Source organism: Salmo salar, chromosome 22 (genome assembly GCF_965601325.2).
Source record: "Salmo salar chromosome 22, fSalSal1, whole genome shotgun sequence".
Taxonomy (NCBI): Eukaryota; Metazoa; Chordata; class Actinopteri; order Salmoniformes; family Salmonidae; genus Salmo; species Salmo salar.
This window is the reverse complement of record NC_138312.1, coordinates 10,032,915-10,045,276: the sequence shown is the minus strand read 5'-3', so window position 1 is coordinate 10,045,276 and position 12,362 is coordinate 10,032,915. Positions and strand designations below refer to the sequence as shown.

Below are 12,362 nucleotides of genomic sequence, written 5' to 3'. Positions count from 1 at the left end.
GAGACTGACTTTATGAACAAAACGATCCTATTTACACTTTGTAGTAAATTTGGACACTAGAATAAATGTTTCTGACTTATATTGATGACACATAGGCCGTTTTCTATCAGAGAAGTTGTTTATTGCCTTCAGTTGCGCTTTACGGTCAACCCTGTTACGTGAACTGAATTCTCGTTTTGACATGGTAGTAGTTTTTTTCTACAGAAACATTGAACATCTAATAGTAAAATCATAGTGTAAAAGCAAATGAGCTGGTTCTAGTCTTTTTAGTCCTTTTCTAGTGTTTTGTGCTGGAAAAATGAGCTGGTCGAGCATAACACGGCAAACATGTTACCCATAGATAGACAGGCTAGAAATGTTTTAACAATAAATAAATACAAATGTAAGCTTGCATCCAATTGCCCCTCCCCGTTGCACACAACAAGCTTCCATTCCCCGTCACAAGGGGATTTATGGCCTATTTAAGATGAAATCGTCAACACTGTTACAGTCAACCCTGTCACAGTCATCCCTGTCACTGTCAAACCTGTTACTTTATTTGTCACTTAATATTCTCTTACTGTTGCATTTTTGTATTAAGTTGAATCTGTGCTCTTTATGCTCTTTATGACAGAATGTTAAATTGAGGTGAAGTAAAACGGGTTTTTTTTCGGGACCAGATTACACTTCTCAAAAGGCACCGAATTGGCGGAATGACCCAGATGTTAGATTGTTCCCTTCTACACTGCAGTGTTTGATGCATTAGCATTCTGGGAAATGCATATATTTTTTCAGCTATTTAAAGACATTAAGGGAATTATGAATCATTATAGACAACCCACAACATGATCTTAGAATATTTACAGACTAATGTAATTATTTTAAATTGTTTTACGAGATTGAGTTTTAAACCTTATGCTATTTGGTATTGGTAACCATACATGATGTCAAAATAAGAATTTTTATGGATATGTGTAGAATAAATAAGCCACCTGAGTTTCATTGAATAAAGTTCTACTTCCTTTAATTCAAATTCAATTAAAATGCTGCTCCCTGTGTGGTGTGGCCAATTGTAATTGAATTCAAATTGAATAATTTAATTGGAATTAAAGAGCAATTCGCAACTCAAATAAGAATTGACCCCAAACCTCTTTAGAATGTATTTTTATTTATATTTGTCAGTGAGCCAATTTACCACAGGAAAGGGAATGTCTAAACATGCTATAATGTATTATACTCCAGGTCTGCAAGGGCTGGATAGAATCAACAGAACCCATATTGTATACTATAATTATGCTTTGATGCTTTAGAGCTGAATAAATGATCTCTCCTTAGATGTTTTCCTAGTAAAACCAAAGCTACACATTATAATCCAGCCTAACCCATGTTCTGCCTGTCCTGTTCTCTGTTATAAAACGCAGTGTATGTTGGCTGCCATTGTGCTGTATTACTAATGTATCGGCAATCAATGTCTTGCCAGCAGCCCATGGCACCAAATAATATATGTTTATGTTTACTTAAAAAATAAACAATAATAATAATGTTTTATTGATAGCACGTACTGTGCGTGTGGACATAGTGAGACATAAAGTATGGACATTTACAAAGAGGGGCATGTGGTTTTACATTCAGACTTAATAATTCAGTTGTGTTGGTGTTGTGTTGTGGTGGTGTTGTTGTTGTTGATGTGTTCCTTCATCAGTTACCGTATGCTGAGCTCGGTGGAAAAACCCTGGTGATGTCAGTCTTTGACTACGACCGATTCTCCAAGCATGACATCATTGGAGAGGTGAAGATCCCGATGAACACCATTGATCTGGGACAGCCCATCGAAGAATGGAAGGATTTGGAGAGTGCAGACAAAGAGGAGGTATGAGCTGAAAAAGAAAATCTATTCATGCTATTTATAATTTATAATTTTTTTATTTTATTTATTGAACTAAGTCAATCGTTGGACGGGAGTGTTGCCCCATCAGAAGTAACAACAGCCAAACTCTGACAATTGTTTTATTTATTTTTTGTCTATCTTTCCCTCTCTGTGTCGTTGTTCTCTCTGTGCTTGCCCTCTCTCTGTCCTTAATCTCCATGCAGCCTGAGAAGCTGGGAGACATCTGTATCTCTCTCCGTTACGTGCCCACCGCTGGCAAACTCACTGTCTGTATCCTGGAGGCAAAGAACCTCAAGAAGATGGACGTGGGTGGACTGTCTGGTACGTTAAGACTTCCACTGGACGTACAGTTTACTCTTGAGATTCTTAAAGGGTTCTTGAGAGGTTCTTTGCAGTGAGTGATGGTTCTATGTAGAACCATGTCTTCTCAAAGAACCTTTCTCTATGTAGAACCCTTCCCTTCCAAATTGATCTTTACAATATTCAAGCAGTCCTTCGCTAGATGGTTCTGGGTAATTATGAATTCCTGTTCTTTATGTGGCATTATTTCACTTCCTGTGTGGTACCTATTATTTTGTTGTTTTATTCTACCTGTATTGTGTCTGTGTGTTTATATTCATGGGTTCTGTTGAGGTGGCTAGTCCGATACCATCAGTGAGAAGGGTCTGCAAGTATATTCGAGTTTATATTTTTGGACTAACTTCATCATTTGACATGGTTGAGTCAGGTTGATACAACTCCCAGGTGAGAGTAATTAAGCATGATCAACCCCATACTACAACACAGCAGCATAACAATGTTAAAAACAGATCATCATCATACATATCATATACTAATTACCTGTAGATAACTGTTACAGAGGTCAAATGTTTATTATGCTATTCGAAACCGTCTCATGATAGAACTGATTCTTTATTGAACCTTTGATAGGCGGTTCTACATAGCACCTTCAAGAAAGGAGTCTACAAAGCCCCAAAATAGGGTCACAAATCAAATTACCCTATTTTGGTACTATTTGGGGGAAAAACATGTCTAGCGTTAAAAACAAGCTTGTGGGTGGACTGTCTGGTAGGGCAAACCACTGGACATAACAATAGATCATTTCCAACCAAGCAGGCATGCCAATCTGCCATTAATTAAACATCTCAGTGATGCAGGGCCTCTGATTTATTTGCAGACATTGCATTACTGTATGTTACATTAATGAGCTCCCTGAATTATTTTTCTAATTAGCAAGCAACTCATATCACGTCACAATTTTGCTCTACCGAAGCAATGCAAGGAAACATGAAACGAGTGATTAAATATCTGTTGGTCTTTCTTTGCAGATCCATATGTGAAGATTGCGTTGCTGCAGGGCGGCAAGAAACTGAAGAAGAAGAAGACCACGGTGAAGAAGAACACTCTGAATCCATACTACAACGAGTCCTTCAGCTTTGAGATCCCAATGGACATGATGCAGGTATAGAACACTTTACATATTTGACGAGCAAAGGATTTATATTTTTTCATACAGTTTGTTGAAGTGGTGTTATTTCTATTTTCTGTCGGCCTACAACCACATTTAGATTTTTGTTATGCTTTGATGCTTACAGCAATTACAAGAAAATCTTAAGCTTTATTTTAAGCCCTAGTGGTTTAATACCTACTGTATGAGGCTTGCATATGAAGGGTTACGTGATTATGCGAGTGCACACATGCACAATCTCCTATAAACATTTATTTTCTCTCTTTCCTCTTTAGAAAATCTTGGTGGTGGTGACAGTGTTTGATTATGACAAGATTGGCAAGAATGACGCCATTGGGAAGATATTTGTGGGAAGCAAGGCGACGGGCCCTGGTCTGAAGCATTGGTCTGACATGCTCTCTAACCCCAGGCGTCCCATTGCCCAGTGGCATCCACTACAACAGGAGGAGGATATAGATGCGGCGCTGGCAGGTTTAAATGCAAAAAAGTAACTTAACTTTGCCGATTTGATTACCAACTAACCAACTCAGAAACCCTCCCTCCCCAACCCTCCTACACTGCATGAAACTCATGACTTGCACATGATTCTGTCATGTCTACTTGAAACACTGAACAAAAAAAAGAAACATCTACAATATCAGCTTATTCATAGTTCAATTGATGAACATAAACAACACTTTTTCAACATCATAGCATTTCACATATTTAGTGTATTGTGAGAAGAGGGAGATTGAAGGATTGATAAATGGATCTGTGTTTCATTTCGGCATGCTTTTTAGCACCAGATGCTTAGATGCTGATAATGAATGCTTAGAGAAAGGCTCAATGAATGTGATGATGGTTATAGCTTCTTCATTTAGTTTATAGAACATTATGCATGCTTTACTTATGCTCTCACTGCTCTACATAAACCATGCCAAACCGATTCCTAATAGCATATATCTTGTTCTCAAACCATAAGTGTGCCATATCTTGCAGTAGAATGAATATTGAGAAATGTCTCATACTGAACCGTTTGAAATCTTCTTATGTAAAGGGTTTAGGTGAGATGGTATTAGGTATAAAGTTAATACAATGCAGAAATCCATTCCAGAATGTCTTTAACAGAACTTCACAATGCAATGTTTTTTTGTTATTCCAATTTTCTGATTATTATTATATGTATTCCCCTACATATGAAAGAGAGGCATATTATGGCAAAAATGACATTTGACTTTGCAGTTAATGATTATTAATCAAACAATTTCTATGCAGTTATGGCTGGGAGGAGGAGGAGTTCATGGGAGGAGTTCATGGGTGCCTTTTTGATGAAACAGTTGAAGTACATTAGGCTCTCAACTTAATGTGCACTGAGGTAAACTGTATACCTGGCAAAAGTCATAATGACACAGTCCAAGGAAACTGCCAATGTGTTGCAGACCTTTTTTGACCACTTGGATGTAAATGTGATTACTTATCCATGGCCAAAGTAAAAATGAAGAAAGAGATTAAATTATGTCGTTGAAGATACAGAATGTTGAGGATTTATGTTCAAGAAAAGAAAGAAAAATTATTAATCATATTCTACTAAAACAACATTATACCCTGTACACTATTGTGAATTCATATTTGGCATTAGTGCTATCAAGATGAAAGGGGCATATGTTATAAAATGGGACCATCTGCTTGTTACAGCCACTGCCTGTGAATTATAAATCACTGTGCATCTCTGAAATGACTGATACAAACATACTGGAGGGGATGTTTTCTCAGTTAAAATGTGTGCTTGCATGAGGCCCAAAGTCTATTTCTCTCAGCTGAGGATGACTGTAGTAGTGTGGGTATCCATTCCATTTTCGGATGCTCACATTGTAATGATGAAAAGGTAATCATCAAGCAACCGGTACATTCAAATGCAGCTTTTGCATGAAACAAACGAGAGTAAAGTAAGCATGATTTATGCTTTGTGCAAATCTTCATGGCAATAGCTTTGGCTTTTGCACCACACACTCATCAGCAACCTGCTTAGTATGTGACCCTTACTGTAAGATGCCAAAGTACTGAAACATTGTGCATTGTCCGCTGTTTATTCAAACCTGTTTTTCCCAAGGGCGTTGTTCATTCAGACATCCTATGATTTTGATGTCCAAGAGGCCATTGTATATAAGCTGATCAAACTGAAAGGAGGGTGAACGTTAGAATGCTAATAAGTCCATTGTAGTTTTGCCTCCCTCTCTCTCTTCCTTCTGTAAACATTATGCATTGAGCAAATTTGTTAATACAGCATGTATCTATACAATGTTGTAAATATCAGCATGTTTTAAAGAGAAATCATAATTATATTGTGTATGTGTGTTTGTGTCCAATGTCATTTTGATAATAAAATGGAGAGAAAATATGCATTGACTGCACATTTTATGTATTTTCCCTAAAGGCTATGGGACTCAATGTATGTCTGCATAGTATATGGATTTTAAAGGCTATTTTCTTGCCTGGAATTCAAGTGTTGATTTTTACTGTGTGGGCATTCATTTAGCAGACCAAAATGTTGCATGCTTGTTTTTAGTATGTGTTAATTGTATAATCCTTTCAACCTGTCTACTGTGGTCAACCCTAAATACTTTAATATATACAACAAGTAAAAATGCAATATTACTAACATGTCCTGCATTCACTTGTATGTGTGCATGGTCTTTGATGGCCATGATTTATTGTGTATTTATTTCAAAAGGACAACATTCACTAGCTCTCTTGCTTTGTAATTATATGTACCATAAGTGTTTCCTTCATTTATCCTGCCAGAGGTTGTAGTAACTGCCTTATCAAAAATAATTTATATCTGTTGTGTTGGGTTGACCAGTATTGGCCCATTACTAAATCAGATGATGGTACTACACAAATTTAAGTCCAAGTACTAGACCTTCCTTAGACTGTTTAGTGACAGGTTCATAACTCACTCTATAGAAGTCAAAGCATGGACTTATAGCCCTCTTTCAATACCTCTTATATATATATTTGTACCCTGAGTAGACCTCTGCTTGCTGTCATTCAATGCTTAATATAACAGTTAAATATGTATTTTTTAGTATGTTGATCAAAATAAGAAGAAAAGCCATACAACTTGAGCACTGAAACATTAGAGCTCATCTGTGAGGTTTGTAACCAAGCCTAAAACACCTCTTAGGGATCTATACTCTGAGCAAATGTATATTACTACTCATATAAAAACCTTATAGAGATATTAACAGAGTGGCTGGTTCAGACTTTATCACTTTCCTATGACAGAATAGCTTCAAAATGATCTACTGAATATGTATATTTATATGTGAATTATATTATATTTGTTCCTCTATATAATCACCTGTGCCAGCTCTGTTGGATTTTCACCCACATTATATAATATGTGTTTTGCTTATATATAGATACTTAACATGATAATAGTGGTTACGTTTACCGACATTATTGGCATGACTTTGAGTTAATATTGTAAGATATACATGCCTCTGCATTTATTAAATCATATGACTGCTTGGCTTTCTGGGATGATCATATACATACCTATGTTCGGAAAAAGTTTAAATTAACCTTCAGTCATTTGCATAATTTGCACATGGAATGCAAAAACAATGTTTATGTTAGCATAAAGAGCCAATAGCAGAAAAATAGTGAAATGTTACTCGATTGAAAAATTACGTTCATTTTTCCATGCTCTTAATACACCGATTGCAAGTATACATCTGATTTATATAACCCATACAGTATAACCTCCATTCCAGTAATGCAGTTATTACTCAAAATATGAGTTTAATTGTGGTGATGAATGAATACTGTTACTTCCTCACATGTTTTCCATATCCCTCCTATTGAGTATGCTTGGGTTGATTATGATTGTTTTATAGACCATTATTCTGTCTATTTTAAAAGTTGTATTTGCAATAGGACCAATAACGCCTGTGTTCTTCTAACGTTTTCTCAGTGAACAACAGAAACTGAGTGGGTTTTTTCAAATTACTGCAATGCAGGCAACAAAATCCCTGTCTTCCTGGGTCTATGGAACTCTTTTGAGTATGGGGCGAACCCAAACAGTGCAGAGCTACATTCGCAATGCAATACTGCCAACCTTGCTGCTTAAAAAAAAGAAATAAGGTTCCTCTTTATGCGTTTTGATCCTCCATGGCCTCCATACTTCAAGACTTCCAAAGAACTGTTCCCCTCTGCCTCTCCTCTTCACTCCCTTCTCTCCTTCTATACTGTTCAACAACATGGACAAGGGAAACGCTTAAACTTGATTGTTTTGTCTCGTTGTAGCGGTGTGCGTATGTGTGTGTGTGTCAGTAGTTGTGCCTTTTGTGGATTGCATGATTTATTTCCCTACCAACAAACATGTTGTTGTCCAGCAAAAGACTCCAAATCCTCCAGCTCTTGTATCAATATATCAGTCAATGTGATATTATTAAGAACCTCAAGGGAACAAAAACATGGAATGTCTCCACAGACGTATCTATATGTTATCATAGGAAATAAAGGTCTTTTAAGTATGCTTGTCTTGCGTGGTTTGTAAACAACATCGTTTTTGTATTATATTTTCAAATTCACCTCTTCATATCATCTTTACCTGCTTTATTATTGCTTACAAATGTGTACCAACCCTGGTTGTCGATCATGTCATACATACTGTAGGCCTCTGCAGTAAGATGCATTACCACACATGACCATTTGATGACAGTGCATACAAGAGATTGCATTGGATTGCAGCGTAGACAATCATTATAAATAATTTATACAAGGTTCAGGAGACTTTTCAGGTGATGCAGTTTTAAAATAAACATTAAATGTAACTTAATTATATAGAACATCATAATATATCAACTGTTACACCAGTTCATAGATTAAACCTTCGTAGACATTCGTACAGTATAATGTGCTGTGACGATATAAGTAGGCATTATAACAATCCATAAATACACTTAAAAATGCTAATATATTATCTGTATGTGAACACTATCACCATCAACAGAGGACAGAGGAGAAAAGTGAAAGGAGCATCAAAAAAGTATTTAAAGTTGGCACCTATCTGTCATTCCTGTCATGCTTTGAATGTAGTGGTGGTTGGTGGTGGTGGTGGTGTAGTTGTAGTAAAAATTGGAAATAAAGTCTTGGATCATCCTCTTCCTCCTCTCACTTAGACAGTTTACTGATGACCCGGATTAAGGCTCCGTTCTCGTCCTTCAGTCTCTGGTTCTCATTCTTCAGCTCTGTCTGGATCTGTGGAGGACAGCAGACAACAAGCAAACAGAGAAGGGTTAGGATTGGGGTTATTGAAACATAACATCTACATGCTGTACTGTTTGTTAAAGGGAAAGCTAAAAGTTGAAAGTGTACCAATTCAAGCTGATTTACAACAAAAAAAAAACTCTCGTCCAATTGTGATATACAGAACAAATGACAATGACTGACATATTCATCACCCCTCTCTCCTCAGTCACCTGGGGCCATACTTGAAAACATAAGCAACCTTTTAGTTAAATGGGTTCTCCAGCTCAAAATGTGTATTAGCCAATTAAAATCATTGATTTTGACCACTACCTACATGTACAAATTACCTCAACTAACCTGTACCCCTGCACACCGACTCGGTACTGCTACTCCCTGTATATAGCCTCGTTATTATGTTACTTTTTATTATTTTTCACTTTAGTTTATTTGGTAAATCATTTCTTAACTCTTCTTGAACTGCACTGTTGTTTAAGGGCTTGTAAGTAAGCATTTCACAGTAAGGTCTACACTTGCTGTATTCGGCGCATTTGACAAATAAAGTTTGATTTGATTTGTGACAAATTTTCAATTGTAGCTTGTTCCATCAAATAACGTGGCACACGTTAGCCCCATGCTAACTTCAACAGGTGGCACTGATTGTATCCTGGCACAAGTGCATCAGCCAATTAAAATAATTTAAGTAGTTGGACATGTTCCTTAACATACCTAAGTCCAAAATAATGTTCTGATAATCAAAGCAACTATCACATGTATTTGACTGACTGGTCAAATTACACTGTGTAAAGTGCCTAGTCCACGTAATTGTCGCAGATTGTAGAAGGGTTTGAAGTCCAACCGCCCCTCTGAAATGTTTATTTCTATGCATTATGTCAGTGTGGACTAAAATAAAATAAGTGCCGGTATTTATTTTGTGTGCCGGTACTCTTTATATTTAGGTGCAGGTATTGCACAAATTTGTGGTGCCGGTACTCTGGTGAGCTCCTGCCCGAGCCAAGCACTGTTAGTGTGTTGAAAAGGGATGCCTACAGCCAACAGCTTGAAAATGAAGATTATAAATGAACTTAATAAAGGAGCTACCTCTTTCTTCAGCCTTACACACAAACACACTGCTGTTGCCTAATAATCACATTGGATAGGCTATATCACATGGATGTGTACACCTAAATGAAGGCATTTTTAATCATCTACTTCATCATATATGCGTTATTTGATGCAAAAAACATGAGCATTACAATGTGTACATCAGGTAATGTGCACTCTCGTTATCGTCCTACAGATGGCAGTATTGTAGTTATTTTAAAGAAGTCTGCAGGACTCGAAATTGACAGTTTTAATGTTGGAAGACAGTTGGCTGTCATTATTATATTAGTTTGTAGGTTACACTTACATGCAGGATAAACGCTATGCATTGTTATAATATATTTTTTTTAAATAATCATCCACTTTGTCACATGCGTTTCGAATCGAGCATAAGGACTGGCAGTGAACAGTGTTTTCCTCAACCAAAAAGCGAGGGGGGTTCAAACCCACGGTTAAAGTGCACTATCGATTGTAAGTCATCCTCTTTAGCAGTGTGTACCACAGAGAAGCGATGATGACAATGATATAGCTACTATTTGACAAATCCATAAGGCTCTTCAAGTTTTTTAATGATGTACAATAAACTTACACATTGTAAGGACCTCATTTATGTGTGAAAACGTGAAAATGTTGTCTACCACTTGTAGCCTAGTCAAGGATGCATCGGTTCAATATTGGCCCATGGCATTTTGTTACAGACCAATGTAACAAGTAAACCTTGAATTTGTAGGTTTAAAATCTCTCTCTAGTGGCCAGGGTTGACCTATTTTAAGAAATGCCATTGGATGGTGGATATAAAGTTTAAGATCTTTCATAGGCTAATGAAAAAGTTAGCATAGCGTTAACGTGTGCCATGTTATCTGATGGGACCAGCTACAAATTAGGCGTTCTATCACATGCAAGTAAATCAATGCCTTTCATTGGCTGATACGCATTTTGAGCTGGAGAATCCATATAAATTTAAATGGTTGCTTATGTTCGCAAGTATGGCCCCACAGTGTTTGCCCATAGAGATATTATATATTCAGTTCAGTGTTCCATCTTTATGGCGAGCTCTCATTCAGAGATGATAAGAAGTTGTTGTCTGTACCCTCGTGAATGGAACACTGCAGATGCTTGTGGCAGTAGTGAATGCAGACAAATACTAATGGCTTGCTCACTCGATGAATATCAATCAAAGCACTCTTACATGCCACAGCCAATGTGGCTTAATGGTGACAAACGATGTCATCTTAGAATATCACGTCACAAAGCAGTGCATTATAGGGAATCGGGTGCCATTTGATAGACAGTAACACTATAGTACCAAGTCACATCCCAGAGCCTCTCCTGATAGTTCTTGTTCTCTGTTTGTCTGCAGGGCAGCTTTGTGATAGCTGGGCCTCTTGTGGAGAGTGTGTTTTGGGAATATGTTCTGTCTCTGCTGTGGCTCAGTTTAGTCTATTGGAAATATTCTCAAGAGAGACAAGAACTGGCAATAAGCCACAAGAAAATGGCCCTGAATTGGTCAAACAATGAACAACTCTCAGTATCAACTCAGTAAATTCAAGCAGGTTGGTATTTACCAAGTTAAATCAAATTTTATTGGTCACATACACATGGTTAGCAGATGGTAATGTGAGTGTAGCGAAATGCTTGTGCTTCAAGATCCGGCCATGCAGTAATATCTAACAAGTAATCTAATAATTCCACAACTACCAAATACACACAAATCTAAGTAAAGGGATGGAATAAGAATATGTCCATATAAATATATATGAGCAATGACAGAGCGGCATTGACAAGATGCAATAGATGGTATAAAATACACTATATAGATATGAGTAATGCAAGATATGTAAACATTATTAACTTCTTTGGGATAGGGGGCAGTATTTTCACGGCCGGATAAAAAACGTACCCGATTTAATCTGGTTACTAATCCTGCCCAGAAACTAGAATATGCATATAATTAGTAGATTTGTATAGAAAACACTCTAAAGTTTCTAAAACTGTTTGAATGGTGTCTGAGTATAACAGAACTCATATGGCAGGCCAAAACCTGAGAAGATTCCATACAGGAAGTGCCCTGACAATTTGTTGTCCTTCTGTTGCATCTCTATCGACATTACAGCATCAGTGCTGTAACTTGACACTTTCTAAGGCTTCCATTGGCTCTCTAAAGCCGCCAGAAAGTGGAATGGGGTGTCTGCTGTCTCTGGACAAAGTACAGCAGCAGAGTTTGTAAGTGGTCAGCCTGGGGACAGTGACACTGAGATGCGCGTTCACGAGACAACTCCATTTTCTTTTCATCCTTTGAATGAATACAACGTTGCCCGGTTGGAATATTATCGCTATTTTACGAGAAAAATAGCATAACAATTGATTTTAAAACAGCGTTTGACATGCTTCTAAGTACGGTAATGGAATATTTTGAATTTTTTTGTCACGAAATGCGCTCGCGAGTCACCCTTCGGATAGTGACCTGAACGCACGAACAAAACGGAGCTATTTGAATATAACTATGGATTATTTGGAACCAAAACAACTGTTGTTGAAGTAGAAGTCCTGGGAGTGCATTCTGATAAAGAACAGCAAAGGTAATCCAATTTTTCTAATAGTAATTCTGAGTTTAGTGAGCCCCAAACTTGGTGTGTGTCAAATTAGCTAGCCTGTGATGGCCAAGCTATGTACTCAGAATATTGCAAAATG

At 37.2% G+C, this 12,362-nt stretch overlaps 2 protein-coding genes across 5 annotated transcripts in view; one reads left to right on the top strand and one right to left on the bottom strand.

Moving 5' to 3' along the window:
- LOC106582708 (synaptotagmin-2) overlaps positions 1-5,714 on the top strand; it is a 92,938-nt gene extending 87,224 nt beyond the window's left edge. For all 4 annotated transcript variants that reach the window (XM_014166042.3, XM_014166039.3, XM_014166040.3 and 1 more), the window contains exons 6-9: positions 1,682-1,849; positions 2,071-2,188; positions 3,196-3,329; positions 3,611-5,714. In XM_014166042.3, the coding sequence (XP_014021517.1) occupies positions 1,682-1,849; positions 2,071-2,188; positions 3,196-3,329; positions 3,611-3,826 (636 nt within the window). In that variant the 3' untranslated portion in view covers positions 3,827-5,714. The remainder of the gene's footprint in view (positions 1-1,681; positions 1,850-2,070; positions 2,189-3,195; positions 3,330-3,610) is intronic.
- Positions 5,715-7,919: 2,205 nt separating this feature from the next.
- The window catches only part of LOC106582710 (protein phosphatase 1 regulatory subunit 12B), a 35,779-nt gene continuing 31,336 nt past the window's right edge, over positions 7,920-12,362 (bottom strand). Inside the window, exon 7 of the mRNA XM_014166045.3 lies at positions 7,920-8,579. Coding sequence (XP_014021520.1) covers positions 8,493-8,579 — 87 coding nt within the window. The 3' untranslated portion in view covers positions 7,920-8,492. The remainder of the gene's footprint in view (positions 8,580-12,362) is intronic.